The following is a 24,900-nucleotide window of genomic DNA, read 5'->3' as shown; positions in this document are numbered from 1 at the left end:
TAAGATTTTTAGGAAAGTCCAAAGTCCAAGACACTTGAAGGGCCAAAGTTTAGCCATGCCTATGAGTCTAGACTTCTAACGCGTTTGGGTTTCTGAGGAGGCAGTTTTGCATGCTTGTCTTCTGTACTGAGTTGCTTGCGCCTATTCCCATCTTGTCTTCTTTGGAGGCTGCCAACTTCACGTCTGAATACCCCGTCACCTCCAGCGATGAGAACAGTGACAGCGCCTGGGTGCCTTGCAAGAGGGTCAGGAAGCCATCGCAAGCATCCTCTCACAAAAAGAAGAAGAAGAAGAAAGGGGTGAAGAAGCAGAGGCTCCGGGCCGGAGCCTGTGAGAAGCGCAGCGGAACCTCCCCTCTGAAGTTGAAGAAGAAATGTGTGAACGGGTTTATCATGTTCTGCCGCCTGAACCGCAAGCACTACATCAGGTGAGAAAGGCTGAAGTCCCCTCCGATCAATATATAGCAGGCCTGAGCAAACTTGGGCCCTCTAGGTGTTTTGGAATTCAACTCCCACAATTCCTAACAGCTGATAGGCTCCCTGATAATCAACAAGGCCAAACTTATTATAATACATTTAATAATAATAATAATAATTTGGCAGCCCAACAATAAGCCATTTGAACCAGTGCCATCCAAGCCAGAATAGAAAAGTTTATTTATTTATTTATTTATTTTATTTGTCGTGTCAGAGCAACCAGTTCATCATATTACATTTCTAACAGAACAAAGCAAACAAAACTTGTGAGTTTGGTAGTTGGTTAAATGTCCTTTGACCAGTATCTGGCCACTTGGAGTGCTTTTGGCGTTGCTGCAAGAAGGTCCTCCATGGTGCATGTGGCAGGGCTCAGGTTGCATTGCAGCAGGTGGTCAGTGGTTTGCTCCTCTCCACACTCGCATGTCGAGGACTCCACCCTGTAGCCCCATTTCTGAAGGTTGGCTCTGCATCTCATGGTGCCAGAGCGCAGTCTGTTCAGCACCTTCCAAGTCGCCCAGTCTTCTGTGTGCCCAGGGGGGAGTCTCTCATTTAGTATCAGCCATTGGTTGAAGTTCTGGGTTTGAGCCTGCCACTTTTTTTTTTACACTCAGGGTAAAAAAATAGCAATATTTATTTGCATTTCTTTTTCACTTTAATGGGTGTTTTGTGCCCCTGTATATCAAAGGCCTGACTGTATATAAAATTAATCCTTTGGGGGGAGGGGGGGGGGGAGAAGCATATATAACTAACATATGTATGACCTGCAAAATATAAAGGGTTGTCATGTAATGAGCTTTCATCTGTTGTTCCCTCTTAGAGCCACAAGTCGATTGAGGTTATATATATTGCACTGTAGTTATTGTTAGCTGCCTTGGGTCTTTTTAAAAAGAGAGATAAGGTGGGGGTAGAAATAATAATGCTAATAATAATAATAATAATAATAATAATAATAATATAATGGATCCCAAGTGTCTAGGACTATGTGATGTATCAGCGAATAATGCATGCAGATCCCAGTAGGGTGGCCTTTTGCAGCTGACAGATGGTAATTTTGTCAGCGCTGATTGTGTTTAAGTGCAGACCAAGGTCTTTAGGCACTGCACCCAGTGTGTCATCCAATACAACAACCAGCCTAGTGATCTTGTTTGCTTTGTACTAATCTAGTTATGTTTCTAATGATGATGATGATGATGATAATGACAGAGTTTTGGAGCATAATACTCCTGACCTCACAATCGTGTTAAAAAGCAAAATATGGATCGTCGATGTCATAATCCCAGGTGATAGCGGGATTGAAGAGAAACAACTGGAAAGGCTGACACGATCCGAGGATTTAAAGATTGAACTGCAAAGACTCTGGCTCAAGCCAGTCAAGGTGGTCCCAGTGGTGATCGGCACACTGGGTGCAGTGCCTCAAGACCTTAGTCTGCACTTAAACACAATCGGCACTGACAAAATTACCATCTGCCAGCTGCAGAAGGCCACCTTACTGGGATCTGCAAGCATTATTCACCGATACACACATAGCCCTAGACACTTGGGAAGTGTCCGACGTGTGATCCAATTCAACAGCCAGCAGAGTGTCTGCTGTGGACTCATCTTGTTGTGTTTCAAATAATAATAATAATAATAATAATAAAAAAATTAATAACATTAATTTGAAATTACCAAAAGCTAATTAATCATTTATTAATCAAGTTATAAAATCAAATATAATCTTGGTAGTAACCTTTAAAGGTAATCCATTGTTCTGACCTCCTTAGGAGGAATACCCTATATGGCTGAGCTATATATATAAGTGGGCACAGCTGATATTTGCTTCTGTCGCCTGCACGTGTCTTTATTACAGCGTTAAAATCTGAAATCTTGTTTGAAAGCCTCCAGTTCTAGGAAGCCTCCTGCCTTTGTCGCAGAGAGTCTCTTCACGTGTGCTTCTCCTCCTGCATTGAATTCCCTCCTCTATGAAAAACGAGATAGAGGCGATTTTATCAAATGCGCTGTATCCAGGGAGCAGACAAAGAAGCCAGCATGACAAGCTGTGCCTCGAGCGCAACCATTCCTTAAGCAAACACGGACCTGTTTGTAATCCAATCCCCAGCAGTTGCTTTTCATTATAAATTACTAGGAAAGTTGGATATAATTTTAAATCCCGAGACCTGTGGCTTGAAAAGGGATATGTGTGTGTGTGTGTTTTTCCATGTCAGGGGCGACTTGAGAAACTGCTCAGATGTTTTACCATCCTGTGGGGTGCTTCTCTCAGTCCCTGCATGAGAAGCTGAAGCTGACAGATGGGAGCTCACCCTGCTCCCCAGATTCGAATCGCCGACCTTTTGGTCAGCAGTCCTACCAGCACAAGGGTGGAGCCCCCAGTGGCGCAGTGGGTCAGTCCTTGTGCCGGCAGGACTTCAGTCCTTGTGCCGGCAGGACTGAAGACTGACAGGTCACAGGTTCAAATCCAGGGAGAGGTGGATGAGCTCCCTCTAACAGCTCCAGCTCCTCATGCGGGGACATGAGAGAAGCCTCCCACAAGGATGATAAAACATCAAATCATCCTGGCGTCCCCTGGGCAACGTCCTTGCAGACGGCCAATTCTCTCACAACAGGAGCTCCTGACACACACACACACACACACAAAAAAAAGCACAAGGGTTTAACCCAGGAGTCCACAAACTTTTTAAACAGAGGGCCAGGTCACAGTCCCTCAAACTGTTGGAGGGCCGGATTATAATTTGAAAAAAAACAACATGAATTCCTATGCACACTGCACATATCTTATTTGCAGTGCAAGAATCACTTAAAATAATACAATAATTAAAATGAAGAACAATTTTAACAATTATAAACTTATTAGTATTTCAATGGGAAGTATGTGCCTGCTTTTGGCTGATGAGATGGGGTTGTTGTTGTTGTCGTTGTTGTAGTAGTGTGCTTTCAAGTCATTTCAGACTTAGGTTGACCCTGAGCGAGGGCCAGGCAAATGACCTTGGAGGGCCGTATCCAGCCCCTGGGCCTTAGTTTGAGGACCCCTGGTTTAACCCATTGCACCACCGGAGATGCCTGGGATGTGTGCTGAGATTAGGTTTCATTCACTTTTTTGTTTACTATGGGTTATAAAACATTGCTTTTCATGGCAGCAGATGGTTGGTGTGGCAGGGAGTTGCCACAGCAACTTTGTTCTCTCAGGGTCTTTCCACACAGACATATGACCCAGAGTATCAAGGCTGATAACTCACAATATCTGCTTTGAATTGGGTTGTCTGAGTCCACACTGCCATATAATCCAGTTCAATGTGGATTTTATACAGCTATATGGAAAGCGCCTCCAAAGCTCTATTTTTTATTATTATTATTATTATTATTATTATTATTATTATATTTATATCCCGCCTTTCTCACTCCTGAGGGGACTCAAGGCGGTTTACAACATACTAATGGCAAAAATTCAATGCCAACATACAGTATTTATTTATTTACGGCATTTGTATGCCACCCTTCTCATCCCGAAGGGGACTCAGAGGCGTTTACAAGTTTTTTGGGCATGTCAGGAGCGACTTGAGAAACTGCAAGTTCTTTTCTGGTGTGAGGGAATTGGCCGTCTACAAGGACGTTGCCCAGGGGATGCCAGGATGTTTTGATGTTTTACCATCCTTGTGGGAGGATTCTCTCATGTCCCCACATGAGGAGCTGGAGCTGATAGAGGGAGCTCATCCATGCTCTCCCCAGATTTGAACCTGCGACCTGTCGGTCTTCAGTTCTGCTGACACAGGGGTTTAACCCACTGCGCCACTGGGGGTTTACAAGTTATATGTACATACAATATATTATATTATTAGCATAGCACAATATTGGGTTGAGGTAAAGGCTTTCCCCTGACAGTCTGACTCTGGTGGTTGGTGTTCATCTCTGTTTCTAAGCCAAAGAGCTGGCATTGTCTGTAGACACCTCCAAGGTCATGTGGCCAGCATGACTTGCATGGAGCGCCGTTACCTCTGCGCCAGAGTGATACCTATGGATCTACTCACATTTGCATGTTTTTGAATTGCTAGGTTAGCAGAAGCTGGGGCTGACAGTGGGAGCTTTCGGTCAACAAGTTCAGCAGCTCAGTGCTTTAACCCACTGTGCCACCAGGGGCTCCTAGCACAGTATTAGTATTATATATAACTATATTGTATTTTACCACTGTACTGTAATATTATTAGTAATATTACATGTAATATGAAATATAAAATTATTATATTGTATTATTATTAGTATTATATCCCCTCAGAGGTGAGAAAAGCAGTATATAAATGCAGTAAATAATAATAATAATAATAATAATAATAATAATACATTAGGTGGTAAAATAATAATAATAATAATAATAATAATAATACATTAGGTAGTAAAATTAGGTGCCTCTGCTTATATTCAGGACAGCTTATACTCGAGTATATACGGTATATCACAGTCCAGCAGAGGTGTTGGACTAATGCTGGATCTACACTTCCGTATAATCCAATATCTGATTCCTGATGATCTGCTTTGAACTGGATTATATGAGTCTATACTGCCATATCATTCAGTTCAGCGCCGATAATCTGGATCCAGAAACTGGATTATATGGCAGTGTAATTGGGGCAGAAGTCTGAAACTTAATCATAAGACTGTGTCAGCTCCCAAATACATTGTTATTATGGGTTGTTGTAGGTTTTTCCGGGCTATATGGCTATTATTATTATTATTATTATTATTATTATTATGTATATAATAATAATGCAGTCATGATCTTGGAGGTGTCTATGGACAACGCCGACTCTTTGGCTTGGAAATGGAGATGAGCTCCATACCCCAGAGTCGGACACTACGGGACTTAGTGTCAATGGAAAACCTTTACCTTTATATAATAATAATAATAATAATAATACGAAATCCAGCATATATATATATATATATATTGTTTGCTGTGTCATACTGTGTTTTTGTATCAGTAAAATAATAATAATACGTTATAATATTATCAATATTCTATGTGTATACAATATAATATATTATTACCACATTACCACAGCACAATATTAGAATTATATATTACTGTATTGTACTATACCACTAAACAGCACACAAAGAAATAATAATAAATAATTACTACATATAACTATGAACTTAAAATCAATTAAAACCAGTAAACATAAGACATACATAAAATTGACCGACTTAGGAATTGTGGGAGTTGAAGTCCAAAACCGCTGGAGGGCCCAAGTTTGCCTATGCCTGCTTTAAAGGGACAAAGGCACACTCCTTATGAGTTTTAATGACCAAATCAGTGTGTGTTCCTTTTGTTTTTGTGCTGGCAGGGCTTATCCAGGTATGGCTTCCACAGCGGCAACTAGAGAATTGGCCCAGCTGTGGCGCTTGATGACGAAACAGGAGCGGAGGCCATATTGGTAGGTCTAGTCTTAGTCCAAAGAGTCCCTTGTCTTGGAAGTACTGTTTACAAGCAACATAGTGAGCTACGTTATGCAGACTTCATGACTTGTGGATTTGATCAAAATGTTCTCTTTTTGAATCTCTAGGTCGGTGGTTCTCAACCTGTTGGCCCAAGCCTGGTATAGATACATGCTGGAGGACCTAGAGCAGTGTTTCTCAATCTGGCGGGGGGGGGGGGGTCGCGAGGGGGTGTTAGAGGGGTCACCAAAGACCATCAGAAAACACAGTATATTCTGTTGGTCATGGAGGTTCTGCGTTGGGAAATTTGACCCAATTCTATCATTGGTGGGCTTCAGAATGCTCTTTGATTGCAGGTGAACTATAAATTCCAGCAACTACAACTCCCAAATGTCAAGGTCTATTTTGCCCAAACTCCACATTTGGGCATATTGAGTACTCATGCCAAGTTTGGTCCAGATACATCATGGTTTGAGATCACAGTGCTCTCTGGATGTAGGTGAACTACAGCTCCCAAACTCAAGGTCAACACCCACCAAACACTTCCAGTGTTTTCTGTTGGTCATGAGAGTTATGTGTGCAAAGTCTGGTTCAATGGCATCGTTGGTGGAGTTCAGAATGCTCTTTTAATTTTAATGAACCATAAATCCCAGCAACTACAACTCCCAAATGACAAAATCACCCCCCCCCCCATCCCACCAGTATTCAAATTTGGGTGTATTGGGTATTTGTGCCAAATTTGTTCCAGTAAATGAAAATACATCTTACATATCAGATATTTACATTATGATTCATCACATTAGCAAAATTACAGTTATGAAGTCGCAACAAAAATAATGTGGTGGTTGGGGGTCACCACAACATGAGGAACTGTATTAAGAGGTCGCGGCATTACGAAGGTTGAGAACCACTGACCTAGATATTCCGTGAGAGGTGATCTCTCAGGGTAAGATATTAGCAATATTTATTTGCATTTCTTTTTCACTTTCATGGGTGTCTTGTGCCCCTGTATATCAAAGGCTTGACTGTATATCAAATTAATCCTTTTGGAGAAGGGGAAGCATATATAACTCACATATGTGTGACCTGCAAACTATAAAAGGTTGTCATGTAATGAGTTTCGTCTGTTGTTCCCTCTTAGAGCCACAAGTCGATTGAGGTTATATATATTGTACTGCAGTGATTGTTAGCTGCCTTGGGTCTTTTTAAAAAGAGAGATAAGGTGGGGGTAGAAATAATAATGCTAATAATAATAATAATAATAATAATAATAATAATAATAATGGATTGCAAGTGTCTAGGGGGCTGGATACGGCCCTCCAAAGTCATTTACCCAGCCCTCACTCAGGGTCAACCTAAGTCTGAAATGACTTGAAAGCACACAACAACAATAACAATCCTATCTCATCAGCCAAAAGCAGGCCCACACTTCCCATTGAAATACTAATATGTTTATGTTTGTTAACATTGTTCTTCATTTTAATTGTTTTTTGCACTACAAACAAAATATGTGCTGTGTACATGGGAAGTCATTTTTTTCAAATTATAATATGGCCCTCCAACAGTTTGAGGGACTGTGACCTGGCCCTCTGTTTAAAGCGTTTGAGGACCCCTGGTCTAGGACTATGTGATGTATCGGTGAATAATGCATGCAGATCTCAGTAGGATGGCCTTTTGCAGCTGACAGATGGTAATTTTGTCAGCGCCGATTGTGTTTAAGTGCAGGCCAAGGTCTTTAGGCACTACACCCAGTGTGTGATCCAATACAACAACCAGCATAGTGATCTTGTTTGCTGTGTACTAATCTTGTTGTGATAATAATAATAATAATAATAATAATAATAATAATAATAATAATAATAATACAGAGTTTTGGAGCACAATATTCCTGATCTCACGATTGTGTTAAAAAACAAAGTATGGATCGTCGATGTTGCAATCGTAGGCGACAGCAGGATTGAAGAGAAATAACTGGAAAGGCTGATACGATATGAGGAATTAAAGATCAAACTGCAAAGATTCTCGTACAAACCAGTCAAGGTGGTCCCAGTGGTAATCGGCACACTGTGTGCAGTGCCTAAAGACCTTGGTCTGCACTTAAACACAATCGGCACTTACAAAATTACCATCTGCCAGCTGCAGAAGGCCACCTTACTGGGATCTGCATGCATTATTCACCGTTCCACATACAGCTATGTGGAACGGGCCTAAGATGCACCTTATTTTTAAAGATGTTTACGTTGGGGAAAATGTGAGCCTTAGAACTGAAGAACTGCAGTTATAATAAGCAATTCTATTCATACTGTGGCTTTCTAAAACCAGGCTGTCAAAGTGATCCAGGTAATATGTAGCTGTCTGTAGCCCTTTATCATTACCTGGGAAGCTGCTTGGTGAACCTACCTGGCGTGCTACCTTTCATTATCTTGTTTTATTGTTTAATAATGGCAGCCGCTTGGCCGTGTGGCATGTCTAGTGCAGCCTGACATTTGCAGATAGCTGTCCGAATGAAAGGACAGGCGAAATGATAACCTTGTTGCCTGTTTCCCCTCCCAGCCTGAAAGCCCGGAGATTCAGCCGCATCAACAACCGCATTGTGAGGGAAGACTTCTCCAGCGGGGAGGAGGAGCCGGAGTCCCCTAAGCCCCTCCATGTGTTGCTGGCTGAGAAATCCCTCCCCGGCGCTCAGGTCTTTGGAGATTTGTCCTTGCTGGATCTTATTCCGTAACTCTTGGTACCTTTGTGGTTATGGCACACATCCATCCACTGGAAAAAATGGCACTTATCTTTGGTCTGTTAGCAATAATGACTTAAGTTTACACAGTAATGAGTTTGCAAGTTTCCCCTTCATGTTCAGGGCAGTAATGTAATGGGTAGATGCTTTATGCCTCTCATAATACCTCTGTTCTTTGCCAATTTTTTCAATTGTTTACCAGCATCTCTTACCTGTGTGTTATTTCTTACTGTATCTCCAGTTTCCAGACATTAGTTGCTGAGACCTTCTAGGCATGAGCAATCCTTGGTTCTAAAGTACTTACAAAACCAGGGGGCACTGGTTCTTTGTTTCTAAAGTGTTTCTAAAGCTGGTGATTTGCTTCTAAAGTGTTTCTAAAGCTGGTGATTTGCTTCTAAAGTGTTTCTAAAGGTGGTGCTTTGCTTCTAAAGTGTTTCTAAAGCTGGTGATTTGCTTCTAAAGTGTTTCTAAAGCTGGTGCTTTGCTTCTAAAGTGTTTCTAAAGCTGGTGATTTGCTTCTAAAGTGTTTCTAAAGCTGGTGCTTTGATTCTAAAGTGTTGCGAAAGTTCTGGAGGTGAAAATTTCAGAACTCTAACAAAACTTTCAAAATTTAATTATTTTGTTATTGGCTATTTTTATGACAGAACCAATTAGGAACTGGCACCTATAGCGAAATTTTGAAAGTTTTGTTAGAGTTCTGAAATTTTCACCACCAGAACTTTAGAAACACTTTAGAAGCAAAGCACCGGCTTTAGCAACACTTTAGAAGCAAAGCACCAGCGCCTCCTTGTTTTGTAAATCCTTTAGAACCAGAACCATGGATTGCCTGTGCCTATTCTTTACTCCTAGTTTGCCTGCTTGCTACTCTACATTTTTTATCTCTGTTTACCATCACCCAGGTTTACTGTCTAGCGTTTGAAGTCATGAGGCTTGCCGCTGTAAAGGCAAATCCATGAGGCTGGCTGATAGAAAAAGGCTGGCTTGGTTAAAATCCTTCTATTTTTGATGTTTTAAAGTGTTTCTAAAGCTGGTTCTTTGCTTCTAAAGTGTTGCGAAAGTTCTGGTGGTGAAAATTTCAGAACTCTTAACAAAACTTTCAAAATTCAATTATTTTGTTATTGGCTGTTTTTACGACAGAACCAATTAGGAACTGCCACTTATAACAAAATTTTGAAAGTTTTGTTAGAGTTCTGAAATTTTCACCACCAGAACTTTAGAAACACTTTAGAAGCAAAGCACCAGCACCCCCTAGTTTTGTAAATACTTTAGAACCAGAACCATGGATTGCCCCTGCCAGTTCTTTACTCCTAGTTTGCCTCCTTGCTACCCTACATTTTTTTCTCTGTTTACCATCACCCAGATTTACTGTTTGGTGATGAGGCTTGCCGCTGTAAAGACAAATCTGTGAGGCTGGCTGATAGAAAAAGGCTGGCTTGGTTGAGATCATTCTGTTTTTGATGTTTTAAAGTCTTTCTAAAGCTGGTTCTTTGCTTCTAAAGTGTTGCGAAAGTTCTGGTGGTGAAAATTTCAGAATTCTAACAAAAAATTTCAAAATTTCATTATAAGGGCAGTGCTTTCTTTGAGAGCACTGTGCCAGTTGAGTCTAAGTTTAAAAAGGAAATTTATTTTCTCCATCGTTGTTCCTGTGAAATACACACCTATAGTATTTCCTGCGCATGCGCAGAAAATACTGTATATTTGAATTTCACAGGTGACCACTTGGAGAAACATGCTTACAGGTAAGCAACTATTACTTTGTAATCCATTCCCTGTCTTTCTAACCATGGCTTACCTAAAAAGTAGTCCCGTAGGATAGAAAAGTGAGTGACTATATATATATATGTATATGTATATGTATATATATTCTCAAAGCTTTTAGCTTGTCTTTCCCATTAGCTAAGCTTTTACCATAGGTCTTCTCGTTTGCAGCCCAGCTGGTTTAGTTGCAGGTTCTTTAGCCCAAATTGCTATTTTTTGGGATCCACGTTGACGTGGAAAATTTGATGCTTTTGTTATCAATTAAGTTGCTTTATGTGTATTTTTCAGTGTTCAGAATTTGCTCTGGTTAGCATTGCATCTAGTTAGCATTGCATCTCCATCTAACGTTATATGCGCTGGAAAGTCAAAGGACTTTGAGAAGAAAGAGTGAGGTAGAGTTGATCCTTAGTTCAATGGATTTGGAAGAAATAGTGAGCTTACAAGAATGTTCAACCCTGAGAAGTCAGAAGGTGAAGCAAGGTAGAATGATCAAGGTATCTCTAGACAGCGTGCATCTGGTTGGTATGTACCTTGCAAGGTGAAGACATCCGTATCTATTTTCCCTTTATCCATCTCTTAAATTATTGCCTGCCTTTACGTTTGCAATCTGTTTGCGTTCGAAAATTCTGTTCCAGGATCGAGTGGAATCATCCCAACGTTGTATTTATCTATTTATGTATTTATTGGTCGTCTTTCGGCAACACTATTTATATTTCAAATGAATTTTAAAAAATAAATTTTAACCTATGAATATAGAATGTTTACAGAGCCATATATCTCTCGGTTACAAATCTTTAACTAGGGTATGTGTGGTTTCCGGGCTATCTGGCCGTGTTCTAGTAGCATTTTCTCCTGACGTTTTGCCTGCATCTGTGGATGGCATCTTCAGAGGATCTGATGGTGGTAAAGCAAGTGGAGTGTATATACCTGTGGAATGTCGAGGGTGGGAGGAAAAAAACATTGTCTGTTGTACCATTGTAAACATTGTCTGTTGTAACATTGTCTGTTGTACCATTGTCTGTTGTACCATTGCAATTAGCAAGCCAGATTTGCATGTGTTGAGTGGGATTCACCCATTAGCATGTGAGAAGGGCATCTGCATGGAAGTAACTTGGTCTTTGTTCCCTTTGAATCATTTGCTGCCTAGAGTTTTCATGAAAAGGAACACAATTTGGGTTGCTGTGAGTTTTCGGGGCTGCATGTTCCAGAAGCATTCTCTCCTGATGTTTTGCCCACATCTATGGCAGGCATCCTCAGAGGCTGAGGAGTCTGTTGGAAACTAGGCAAATGGGGTTTATATATCTGTGGAATAATGTCCAGGGTGGGAGAAAGAACTCTTGTCTGCTGGAAGGAAGTGTGAATATTGATTAGCATTGAATGGCCTTGCAGCTTCAATGCCATTGAAATCCACGAGAATGTGGACAATTTCAACAGAAAGGAGAAAACAATGGAAATGAACAATATCTGGCTACCAGTATTTAAGAAACTCTAAAATCAGGACAGTAAATAAAGAGTAATATTAAAAAAAGGGGGGATTCCAGACAAGAATCAATCAGGGCCAGCTAACACCCTCCCAATAAAGGATTCCCCCAGGCAGCAGGCAGCCAGGCTTTGAAGCTGCAAGGCCATTCAGTGCTACTCAAGGTGTTTCTTTTCATATCAGGAGCAACTTGAGAAACTGCAAGTCGCATCTGGTGTGTGAGAATTGGCCATCTACAATGGCATTGCCCAGGGGACACCCAGATGTTTTGATGTTTTACCATCCTTGTGGGAGGCTTCTCTCGTGTCCCTGCATGGGGAGCTGGAGGTGTCAGAGGGAGCTCATCTGCACTCTGTCTGAATTCGAATCTCTGACCTGTCAGACAGCAGTCCTGCCAATACAAAGGTTTAACCCACTGCGCCACTGGGGGCTCCTTATCAAGGTGGCCATTTGCAACATTCACACCTGCCTCAAGCAGACAAGAGTTCTTTCTCCCAACCTGTGCATCCCACAAATATACAAACCCCACTTGCCTAGTTTCCAACAGATCCCTCAACCTCTGAGGATGCCAAGGCTGAGAGGAGATATGATAGCCACGTATAAATATGTGAGAGGAAGCCACAGGGAGGAGGAGGGAGCAAGCTTGTTTTCTGCTTCCCTGGAGACCAGAACGTAATGGAGCAATGGCTTCAAACTACAAGAGAGGAGATTCCATCTGAACATGAAGAAGAACTTCCTGACTGTGAGAGCCATTCAGCAGTGGAACTCTCTGCCCCGGAGTGTGGTGGAGGCGCCTTCTTTGGAAGCTTTTAAACAGAGGCTGGATTGCCATCTGTTAGGGGTGATTTGAATGCAACATTCCTGCTTCTTGACAGCGGGTTGGACTGGATGGCCCATGAGGTCTCTTCCAACTCTTTGATTCTATGATAGATGTGGTTGACACGTCAGGAGAGAATGCTTCTGGAACATGGCCAGACAGTCTGGAAAACTCACAGCAACCCAGTGATTCCAGCCATGAAAGTCTTTGTGAACACAATTTGACTACAATGATAGAAAAACACTAGAATCAAAACAGTGACTAAGAAACACCACCCAGACACAGGAAGTCTCCAGACAACAAGCAATCAAGGGCTTACCCTGACAAAGGATGCCTCTAGACAGCAAACAATTCAAAGGGAACAAAGGCCAGGCTACTTCCATGCTTGCTAATTGCACCTTTTACACGTGTATAGCAAACAATAGTTCTTTCCTCCCACCCTGGATATATCATAGGTATATATATACTCCACTTGCTTGACTATTATCAGATTCTCTGAAGATGCCAGCTACAGATGCAGGCAAAACATCAGAAGAAAATGCTGCTAGAACACAACCGTACAGCCTGGAAACCACACAACACCCCATTGATTCCGGTCGTGAAAGCCTTCGACAATACAAATCTTTAACTGCAATCATGATGGTGGAAAGTATGAAAACGCATCTGTTGGCAAGGCATGCAGGGGAACAAGGGCTGTGGCTTCCACGCTGAACTCTTTTCAGGATCCCAGGTCGACAAAAGGAGAGGCAAGGGAGCCCAGGAAGCTGTTCTGGTGGGACTGGTGCTGCAGGAAATCCATCCTTTGGCCCCCAGGGTGAATGCCTTGCCCCATTGGAGCTGAGAAAGGCAAGCTGGGGTAGAACAGAGCAGGGCTGGATCCTTGTGCCGTCGGGCTGTCGATGGGAGAGTTCTCGTCCTCAGAGCTGGAGATCAGAAAGTGTCTCTCTCGTGGCAGGCCTCGTCCTTCCTTCCGAGAACCTCCATCACTGTTATCCCTGCGGGAAGGAACAAGAGCGACAAGAAGCAAAAGAACATGGCAAAAATCCCCAGATTTTGAAGTGTTCAGGATATCGGTCCTGTAGAACAGCGTTTCTCAACCCTTGGGGGGGTCATGAGGGGGTGTCAGAGGGGTCTCCAAAGACCATCAGACAACACAGTATTTTCTGTTGGTCATGGGGGTTCTGTGTGGGACGTTTGGCCCAATTCTATCGTTGGTGGAGTTCAGAATGCTCTTTGATTGTAGGTGAACTATACATCCCAGCAACTACAACTCCCAAATGTCAAGGTCTATTTTCCCCAAACTCCACCAGTGTTCACATTTGTGCATATTGAGTTTTCGTGCCAAGTTTGGTCCAGATCCATCATTGTTCTCCACAGTAGTTGTAGTTTACCTACAGTCCACAGTGTACTCTGGATGTAGGTAAATTACAACTCCGAAACTCAAGGTCAATGTCCATTGACCCCTTCCAGTATTTTCCGTTGGTCATGGGAGTTCTGTGTGCCAGGTTTGGTTCAATTCCATCGTTGGTGGAGTTCAGAATGCTCTTCGATTGTAGGTGAACTATAAATCCCAGCAACTATAAGTCCCAAATGTCAAGGTCTATTTTCCCCAAACTCCACCAGTGTTCACATTTTGAGTATTCGTGCCAAGTTTGGTCCAGATCCATCATTTTTGAGTCCGCAGTGGTCTCTGGATGTAGGTAAACTACAACTCCAAAACTCAAGGTCAATGCGCACCAAACCCTTCTAGTGTTTTCTGTTAGTCATGGGGGTTCTGTGTGGTAAGTCTGCCCCAAATCTATTGTTGGTGGAGTTCAGAATGCTCTTTGATTGTAGGTGAACTATACATCCCAGCAACTACATCTCCCAAATGTCAAGGTCTATTTTCCCCAAATTTCATCAGTGTTTACATTTGGGTATGTTGAGTTTCCATACCAAGTGATCCAGATACATCATTGATTTCAGAGTGCTCTCTGGATGTAGGTGAACTATAGCTCCAAAACTCAAGGTCAATACCCACCAAACCCTTCCAGTATTTTCTAATGGTCATGGGAGTTCTGTGTACCAAGTTTGGTTCAATTCCATCATTGGTGGGGTTCGGAATGATATTTGATTGTAGGTGAACTATAAATCCCAGCAACTACAACTCCCAAATGTCAAGGTCTATTTTCCCCAAACTCCACCAGTGTTCACATTTGGACATATTGAGTATTCGTGCCAAGTATGGTCCAGATCCATAATTGTTTGAGTCCACAGTGCTCTCTGGATGTAGGTAAACTACAACTCCAAAAGGTCAATGCCCGTCAAAGCCTTCCAGTATTTTCTGTTGGTCATGGGAATTCTGTGTGCCAAGTTTGGTCCAATTCCAAACTTTGGTGGAGTTCAGAATGCTCTTTGATTATAAGTAAACTATAAATCCCAGCAATTATAACTCCCAAATGACAAGGTCTATTTCCCCCAAATTCCACCAGTGTTCACATTTGGACATATTGAGTATTCGTGCCAAGTATGATCCAGATCCATAATTGTTTGAGTCCACAGTGCTCTCTGGATTTAGGTAAACTACAACTCCAAAAGGTCAATGCCCGTCAAACCCTTCCGGTATTTTCTGTTGGTCATGGGAATTCTGTGTGCCAAGTTTGGTCCAATTCCAAACTTTGGTGGAGTTCAGAATGTTCTTTGATTGTAGGTGAACTATAAATCCCTACAACTCCAAAAGATCAATGCCCATCAAACCCTTCCAGTATTTTCTGTTGGTCATGGGAGTTCTGTGTGCCAAGTTTGGTTCAATTCCAAACTTTGGTGGAGCTCAGAATGCTCTTTGATTGTAGGTGAACTATAAATCCCCGCAACTACAACTCCCAAATGACAAAATCCATCCCCCAACCCCACCAGTATTCAAATTTGGATGTATTCGGTATTTGTGCCAAATGTGGTCCAGTGAATGAAAATACATCCTGCATATCAGATATTTACATTATGATTCATAACAGTAGCAAAATTACAGTTATGAAGTAGCAACAAAAATAATGCTATGGTTGGATGTCATCACAACTTGAGGAACTGTGATAAGGGGTCGCGCCATTAGGAAGGTTGAGAAAATGTAGAGCAAGTGGTCCTCCAGGCATGGGCAAACTTTGGCCCTCCCAAACACCTGGAGGGCCAAAGTTTGCCCATGCCTAACTAGGTGTAGAAGCCCCTCAGACATCTATGCACCAAAGGTTTGGGTTTGTTGCTTCAGGAAAACCCCATAGATTCCATTCCACTCCCAAACTGGCCTTCCTCACCTTTCCTTGGTCTCGGCCGCCCTGTCTCTTTGGCGTCGGTTCTTGAACCAGTTGCTGACCTGCGTGGTGGTCAGCCCCGTGGCTTCCGACAACTCCCTCTTCTCCCGAGGAGACGGGTAGGGATTGTGGAAGTACCATTCCCGCAACACACTCCGGGACTTTTCCTGGAATAAAGGAGCCAGAGTCAGGAAAGAAATGGAAACCAAAGGCAAAATGTCTGCTTTGTTGGAAGAATATAAACAACATTTCACAAAATTCCCTGCTCTGCCAAGTTAAAGTATCATAAGCATCCCTTCTGCAATCATATTTCTTCCCCAGTGTCCTGAAGTCTTTAGTCATTTCTCAGTTCTGTCTTTCGAATATTCTGCAGATAGGTGGCTTCCTTTGGTTGCAGTAGTAGGGCAAGTCACCTGTCCATCATCGTTAAGTTTAGGTTCCGCCCCTTGCTCAGGGCAATTGGGAAGGGAAGGGAGCCATTTTTTAGTTAGTCTCAGTAAGGAAAGCTAATGTACAAGACGTGTGCAAGCTTCTCCTGTACAAAAGCTTCAACCCTTAAGACTTTCCGGGGGAGAACAGTCTTAAGAGTCTCCAAAGATTTCCAGGGAAACAGCCCTAAAGACCAAAGAACTCCAGCTGGAGAATCTACTAGCCTTACTGGTAGGTCCACTCGACGTTCGAGACTCAATTCAACCCAGTAGTGGAGCCCACATCAGTAAGAATTAAGATTACAGTCAACCTGGGAGAAGTTAAAAAAGGGGATTTTCCTTTAAAGCAAAGAATTAGTTACTGAAGACAATTGCCTGTCCTTCGTGGACAAGATTAGGAAGCCACCAGTTGCATAAAAGCCTGGAATCATTTGTTTAACTTTCTGAAGACAAGAGAAGTTTATGTTTGATTGTTCATTAATAAAGGACTTTGTTATACTTCACAAGCCATCTAAAGTTCATTTGTGGTGGAAAACCTCTGAGAACTTCTCTTTGGGGGCCCCTGGCTTCCCGCTAGGATCAAGTCGCATGTCCTATTTAAAGACAATTATTTACAGGCCCAGCGCACAACAGAACACCAAGGCTGAAGTTAAAATTGCTGGAAGAAACATGAACAACCTTAGATATGCAGATGATACCACTTTGATGGCTGAAAGCAAGGAGGAGCTGAGGAGCCTTCTAATCAAGGTGGAAAGAAGAAAGTGCAAAAGCTGGGTTACAGTTAAACATAAAAAAAACCAAGATTATGGCAACAAGAATGATTGACAACTGGGAAATAGAGGGAGAAAACATAGAGGCCGTGACAGACTTTGTATTTCTAGGCATGAAGATGAGTCCAGACGCAGACTGGAGCCAGGAAATCAGAAGATATTTCTTTCTTGGGAGGAGAGCAATGACCCATCTCGATCAAAGAGTGAAGAGTAGAGACATCACACTGGCAACGAACGTCCGCATAGTTGAAGCAATGGTATTCTCTATAGTAACCTATGGATTCGGGAGATGGACTACAAGGAAGGCTGAGCGAAGGAAGAGAGATACTTTTGAACTCTGGTGTTAGAGGAAAATTCTGAGAGTGCCTTGGACCGTGAGAAGATCCAACCAGTCCATCCTCCAGGAAATAAAGCCTGACTGCTCATTGGAAGGAAGGATAGTAGAGGCCAAGATGAAGTACTTTGGCCGCATCATGAGAAGACAGGAAAGCTTAGAGAAGACAATTATGCTGGGGAAAATGGAAGGAAAAAGGAAGAGGGGCCAACCAAGGGCAAGGTGGATGGATGATAGGTATCCTTGAAATGACTGGCTTGAACTTGAAGGAGCTGGGGTGGCCACAGCTGACAGGGAGCTCTGGCGTGGGGTGGTCCAGGAGGCCACCAAGACTCGGAAGCAACTGAACTAATGAACAACGAAAAGAATGTAACAAACATTGATTTTCCCCCTGTTCCTGGTTTGAAAGTGTTATTTCCTGTTTAACTGTGTGGTCCTTACTTTGCAAGTAGTTGTTATACCCAGGAACTTCATTTTTGTGGCTGCCACAAACTATATTGAATGGGTTGAGACTCTATGAGATATTCATTGAAAAACTATAGCAAAATGTGCCACAGGATGTCCCGCAAAAACAAAGTTTTTGCAGTTTAATAAATGTTTTCCATGTTTGTTTTTTTTAAATGATAGATCTAATTAGGAAATGACTTTTATAACCCGGGGACAAAAATTGTGTGATATAGTGTTATTTTTTCCTGGACATTTTCTGGGTTTATGAGCTGCTTTGAGTCTACTCTTAAAGAGTAGAAAATGGGAGAAGAGGAAGGAGAAAAAGAAAAAGTAGAAGAAGAGAAGGAAGAGGAAGAAGAGGAGGAGAAGGAAGAGGAAGAAGAGGAGGAGGAAGAAGAAGAGAAGGAAGAGGAAGAGGAAGAAAAAGAGTAGAAGGAAGAGGAAGAAGAGGAAGAGAATGGGGAGGAAGAAGAAAAGGAAGAGGAAGTAGAGGAGAAGGAAGAAGAGAAGGAAGAGGAAGAAGAGGTGGAGGAAGAGGAGGAGGAGGAGGAGGAGGAGGAAGAGGAAGAGAAGGAAAAGGAAATAGAGGAAGAGAATGGGGAGGAAGAAGAGAAGGAAGAGGAAGAAGAGGAGGAAGAAGAAGAGAATGGGGAGGAAGAAGATGAAGAAGACAAAGAATGGGGAGGAAGAAGAAAAGGAAGAGGAAGTAGAGGAGAAGGAAGAAGAGAAGGAGGAGGAGGAGGAGGAGGAGGAGGAGGAGGAGGAGGAGGAGGAGGAGGAGGAGGAAGAGAAGGAAAAGGAAAAAGAGGAAGAAAATGAGGAGGAAGAAGTGAAGGAAGAGGAAGAAGAGGAGGAAGAGGAAGAGGAAGAAGAAGAGAATGGGGAGGAAGAAGATGAAGAAGACAAAGAGAATGGGGAGGAAGAAGAAAAGGAAGAGGAAGTAGAGAAGGAAGAAGAGAAGGAAGAGGAGGAAGAGGAAGAGAAGGAAAAGGAAAAAGAGGAAGAAAATGGGGAGGAAGAAGAGAAGGAAGAAGAAGAGGAAGAGAATGGGGAGGAAGAAGACGAAGAAGACGAAGAGAATGGGGAGGAAGAAGAGGAGGAAGAGGAAGAGAATGGGGAGGAAGAAGACGAAGAAGACGAAGAGAATGGGGAGGAAGAAGAGAAGGAAGAGGAGGAAGAGAAAGAGAATGGGGAGGAAGAAGACGAAGAAGATGAAGAAAATGGGGAGGAAGAAGAGAAGGAAGAGGAGGAAGAGGGAGAGGAGGAGGAGGAAGAGAAGGAAGAGGAAGAAGAGGAGAAGGAAGAAGAGAAGGAAGAGGAAGAGAAGGAAGGAAGAGGAAGAAGAGCAGGAAGAGGAAGAGGAAGAGAATAACACACATATATAGAGTTTGGATTAAATGTTGTAACATAGCCAGCAGAGGGCAATATATCCTTTTTCTTTCTAAATGTGCTCCTAAAATGATTTATTATTAATAGCTTCTTTCTCAGCAGAGGTTGAACTTCTGTTCAGTAACAGTGAAGAGGCTGAGCACCTCTTATCCCGAGTTCTGACACCCGAAATCCTCCCAAACCCAAAATGGTCCACCTGGGTGGCTGAGACAGTAACCATCTTTCTGATGGTTCAATGTAGGCAGAATATCTTTCATGTCCACAACATTGTATATAATCACTGTCAGGCTATTTATACTACATGGTGTATAATGTGAAGCATACATTAATTTTGTCTTTAGAATTGGGTCCGATCTCCGAGATATCTCGTTGTGTTCATGTATGCAAATACAAGTACTGCAAAATTGCCCACCCACCCCCAAATTTGAAATCTAATGCACTTCTGATCCCAAGTATTTCAGGTAAGGGATACTCAACCTGTAATGTATTTTTGTAGGGACAAACAGCAGCCTCTTTTAGGAAATGTATTTGCTTGTTTTCAACTTTCCACTGTGTCTCTTGCTTCTCTGCTGAACTTTTGATTGTTCCTTCCCATCCACATAAAGTGAGACAGTGATACAGGGTGAATTTCTGCCTCATACAAATCAAACCATTGGTTCATCTAAATCAGTACTATTGAGAGTATCCCACTGGCAAGCCATTCTACAGGACGGCAGGCAAGCTCCTTGCCAAGCCCTTGCGAGGGATGCCACACAAAGCATATGCTTTTCTAATAAGGTTTGTTTTTGTTGCTGTTGTTGTGCATCTCCAAGTCATTTCTGATTTATGGTGATCCAACCCTGGGGATTTCTTGGCAAGATTAATACAAGGGAGGGTTGCCTTTGCCTTCCTCTGAGGCTGAAGAGAGTGACTTGCCCAGAGTCACTCATTGGGTTTGAGTAGCCAAGCTGGAATGTGTCCAGAGGAGGGCAACTAAAATGATCAAGGATCTGGAGAACAAGTCCTATGAGGAGCAGCTTAAGGAGTTGGACATGTTTAGCCTGAAGAAGAGAAGGATGAGAGGAGATATGACAGCCATGTATAAATATGTGTGAGGAAGCCACAGGGAGGAGGGAGCAAGCATGTTTACTGCTTCCATGGAACAATGGCTTCAAACTACAAGAGAGGAGATTCCATCTGAACATGAGGAAGAACTTCCTGACTGAGAGCCGTTCAGCAGTGGAACTCTCTTCCCCGGAGTGTGGTGGAGGCTCCTTCTTTGGAAGCTTTTAAACAGAGGCTGGATGGCCATCTGTCAGGGGTGATTTGAATGCAATATTCCTGCTTCTTGGCAGGGGGTTGGACTGGATGGCCCATGAGGTCTCTTCCAACTCTTTGATTCTATGATTCTATGAAATGTTGGTTCTCAGAATCTTAGTCCAATGCTCAGAGTAATCACATTGTCTCTGTTCAACTAGAATACAAATCTACTGGAAACAGGCAATGAGCAATGTTCAATTTGTATATATGTGTGTGAAAGTCAAGTGAGCATGAAATTAATATCATCCAACACTTGACAGTTGGAAACCAGGACTTGTGTGTCCAAACAACATCAGAGTGTGGCCAAGATGACCAAAAGTATCAATGATAAATAACTCATAAGCTAGAAAAAGTTGCAGCAGTTTGCTATTGCCTGAGCCTGTTGGGAAGGGAAAGATCCCATCTCCTACTTGAGTCAATGGAGCACAAACAAGTTTTGAAGGAAGCCGAGGGTGAAAGAAGAAATTGGGAGAAGAAATCAACATTTTAGAAGCAGCCGGAAAAGTGGGATAGCAGAAGACCTCACCTGGAATAACTCTGTATCCACTTCTGGTGGGTACCACAGAAGGATATGGACGAGCTAGAACGTGTCCAGAGAAGGACAACCAGAATGGTCAAAAGTCTGGAAGCCAAACCTTATGAGGAACAGCTTAGGGACCTTGAGATGTTTAGCTTGAAGAAAGGTCTCAGAGGGGACAAGATAGCCATGCTTAAATATCTGAAAGGAGGTCACGTTGAGGAAGAGGCAAGGTTGTTTTCTGCAACTCTGTTGACTAGGAGCAATGGATTGAATTTACGGGACAAGAGGTTCCACCTAAACATTAAGAAGAACTTCCTGATGGTCAGATGCTGCCTTGGAGGCTAGTGGAGTCTGGCAGTGTTTAGCCAGAAGCTGGATGACCAACTGTCAGCTTGGCTTTTGTTGTATTTTCCTGCATGACAGGGTGTTGGATTGGATGGGAATGGGGTCCCTTCCAACTCTTCTAAAGTGGGGGAATTGGGACTCTTCCATGCAGGACACTTTGGGGGTACAAAAGCCTTACCTTGAAGCAGTAACTGGTCTCCTCTCCATCCCAGATGGTCCGTGGAAGAGGGAACTTACGGCGGACCCTGTATTTCCCCACTGCCCCCAGCGGCCTTCCGCGCAGCTTCTCAGCTTCCACGTAGTGAGCCTTGAGCCACAGTTGCTGCAGCTTGGGGTGGTTGTGCGGAGAGAATTGGTAGCTCTCCAGGATGTTGTAGAGCTCCCTGAAGTTTCCCCAGTGGAAGGCCACCACGGCTTTGGCCTTCAGGACACTCTCATTCTTGTGGAGGCGTTCGCAGGCCGGCAGCGACCAGAGGAACCGGCCCAAGCGCTCGATGTTCCCCCCTTGCTGCAAGACCTCGCAGACGCAGGCCACTTGCTCCTGGGTGAAGCCAAAATTCATGGCTGAGAGAGAAGGAAGCCGGTGACCCGTTCTGAGACGATGAAGAAGAGCCTCCCAACACAAACCTGGCCCAGGTGGCTTTCGCAAACCTGAGTACGAAAGATGATGCCCTCCTCGCAGGCAAGGGGGATTTTACTTCTTTGAAAGAGGAAACCAGGAGCAGTGGGAGAGTCTGCCTCTTTGAGAGAGGAAACCAACTCCGTCCCACTAAGGTAGAGAAGATGAGCAGGAGGCAAGTCAGGCACGCACCAGATTTGTCTCCGGCGTGGCCATGGCAAACTCACACTTCATTCCTCTTTTCCTCCAGTCCGCTTCTACTTCTTGGTGTCAGGACTCTCTTTCTCTCTTCTGTCTGTGTCTCCGGACTCCAGAGACAGTCGCCCTGGGTAGATGTCTGGGGGGTATCGGTTACAGGCCCGGCCCACGCAGACTGCAGCTGCGGAGAGCCATTGGCCAACTGTACAAGAAGGGCGAGAGAAAGAGAAATCTTTTCCACCATCCTCACCCCCTTGGATGGCAAACCTTTGTGTGGAGGGGTTATCAAGTTATCGAAATGTGAGATGCCCTCTATTTGGGATCAAGGGGAGATGGAAGCAAACGTGGATTGTTTTGTCGCATCTGTTTAGGATCAAACTTTCTGCATTGAAACTTCACTTGTGGTTCTTGTCTTATTGAGCAAAAGGGCAAAGCCAAACATTGCCTTGCAGTCACCGAAAAAGGATGGTAAAACATCAAAACATTCTGGCATCCCCTGGGCAACGTCCTTGCAGACGGCCAATTCTCTCACACCCGAAGCAACTTGCAGTTTCTCAAGTCGTTCCTGACACGAAAAAAAACAAACCAACCCCCCCCCTCGAAAATCTTGGACCACTTAGAATCATAGAGTTGGAAGAGACCTCATGGGCCATCCAGTCCAACCCCCTGCCAAGAAGCAGGAATATTGCATTCAAAGCACCCCTGACAGATGGCCATTCAGCCTCTGTTTAAAAGTCTCCAAAGAAGGAGCCTCCACCACACTCTGGGGCAGAGAGTTCCACTGCTGAACAGCTCTCACAGTCAGGAAGTTCTTCTTATTGCCTTTCTTAAACTTGGTTATAGAGACATCAAGAAGATTGGACTCTAATGCTGAAGATGAATGGGTTCGATTCTCACTCAGTCATGGAAACCTGGGCAACTTTGGGCAAATCACACAGATAGGATCAGAAATGATCTAAAACCACACAACAATAGAGTCATAATCAGCACAGTTTTCTATTTTATTTCTAAACCCACAAGGACCAGATATTAACTGCAAGCCATCTTTAGTAAACTATTGCTTATCTACTAACAGCATAACAGGTTTTCGAACTATGTCAAATTTATTTGAATTTTTTTTCCCTCCAGGAAAGAGGAAAGAAATTCTATTTGTCGGTTGTTGTTGTTTTTTTTCATATATCACTTTAAGAATAAATTGTTTTAGCTTAGGGAATGGAAAAAATATTCAAAACTCTTTGGGAAATGGTTAGCAAATGTGTTTCTTAAGTTTTGGAAAACCATGGCAAGGAGGATCCGAGATGGGCGAGAACCTTCTAGTTTGAGACTTAAAATACTGCCATATGAGGGAGTTTGGAAGTGGTTTATTTACGAGGGGTATTTTTTAAGTAAGGTCCGTTTTGTTGTAGATACTAGTAGTTCGCGCGCATACCGCAACGAGCACGTGCGTCGTGTACCGGCATGCCTCGGGAACAACTGTGCTCCGTTTCCGCTCTGTAGCTCACCTGTACAGTTCTGTTCTGTGCTTTAAAAATGTTTAAGACTATCAACTCACCCTCCGCATGTGAGGTTCGCTCAGTGATACGGTTTTTGTCAGCAAAGAACCTGCCTGCTGCAGAAATTCATCGACAGATTTGTGAAGTGTACGGTGATACTGTTATGAGTGAAAGCAAAGTGCGTAAGTGGGTACGACAATTCAAAGATGGCCGTGACAACGTCCATGATGAGGACCGCTCTGGTCACCCTTCTTTGATTACAGACAATTTGGTGGCTTTTGGTGGCGGCAAGTTTTTATGGAGAGGGTATTTTAAAATTGGTTCAGAGGTATGATAAGTGTTTGAACAAACTTGGCAACTATGTCGAAAAATAGAGAGAAAGTATGTACTTTCTGAAAATAAATTTACTTTTTTGAAATAAACTTTCGTTGTGTACTTACGTTCAAACGGACCTTACATAAAAAATACCCCTTGTATATGGTCAGTGTAGACTCATATGATGCAGTTTGTTGCAGGAGAGTTTTATGTTATTATTTTCCTCGGTGTATTATTGGAAGGGAAAAAAATGCCGGGACAAAATCTGGGACTTTTCAGAACAAAACTTGGGACTTCTCAGTCAATCTGGATGCGTCCATAATATGGACGTGTTCTTTTCCCCTGCGGCTGGTGAATCCCCATAAAGAAAACACTGATGATTTCCCTTTGTTCTCCTTGCTTCTGCCAGGTGACAGAACAGCTCCCTTCCCCAACCTGAGCCCCTTCCCTTTCCGTCTCTTTCTCTTCCCATGTGGAGATCAGGTTTCCCCCACCAACCTGGCCGCCATTCCAGAGACAAATAACCTGCTGCAGGACAAAATAACAAGGGACCTTGTGTGTCTGCAAGATCCCACATTCGGCGAGGGAAGGCTGGAGAGAGATGTTTTGTTTTAGAAAGCTCCCAGCGGAGAGAGAAAAGCCCAAAAGCTTCTTGGTGCGAAGGTAGAAGGACCACAACCTCTCCATCACTGCAGGAGCTGTTCATGAAGGTGGTAGACTCTCCTGCACTGGAGGTATGGCTACCAGTACCTACCAGTTTGGATTTTGTG

The 24,900-nt window shown here is 43.1% G+C and overlaps 2 protein-coding genes across 2 annotated transcripts in view; one reads left to right on the top strand and one right to left on the bottom strand.

Moving 5' to 3' along the window:
• LOC137095193 (meiosis initiator protein-like) overlaps nt 1–8,628 on the top strand; it is a 33,901-nt gene extending 25,273 nt beyond the window's left edge. The window contains exons 11-13 of the mRNA XM_067461571.1: nt 168–427; nt 5,813–5,902; nt 8,457–8,628. Of these exons, the coding sequence (XP_067317672.1) occupies nt 168–427; nt 5,813–5,902; nt 8,457–8,628 (522 nt within the window). The remainder of the gene's footprint in view (nt 1–167; nt 428–5,812; nt 5,903–8,456) is intronic.
• A 4,595-nt stretch (nt 8,629–13,223) lies between these two features.
• Nucleotides 13,224–22,118, bottom strand: LOC132780690 (homeobox protein SIX2-like). The gene is made up of 3 exons (XM_060784423.2): nt 21,684–22,118; nt 15,977–16,140; nt 13,224–13,684 (listed from the first exon to the last, which is right to left on the bottom strand). The coding sequence occupies exons 1-3, from the start codon at nt 22,065–22,067 to the stop codon at nt 13,408–13,410; spliced, it is 825 nt and encodes a 274-aa protein (XP_060640406.2). The 5' UTR covers nt 22,068–22,118; the 3' UTR covers nt 13,224–13,407.
• Between the last annotated feature and the right edge of the window lie 2,782 nt (nt 22,119–24,900).

The sequence above is a fragment of the Anolis sagrei genome, chromosome Y, assembly GCF_037176765.1.
Source record: "Anolis sagrei isolate rAnoSag1 chromosome Y, rAnoSag1.mat, whole genome shotgun sequence".
Classification (NCBI taxonomy): Eukaryota; Metazoa; Chordata; class Lepidosauria; order Squamata; family Dactyloidae; genus Anolis; species Anolis sagrei.
The sequence above is the reverse complement of the archived record's forward strand: the minus strand, read 5'-3'. Positions and strand labels throughout refer to the sequence as shown.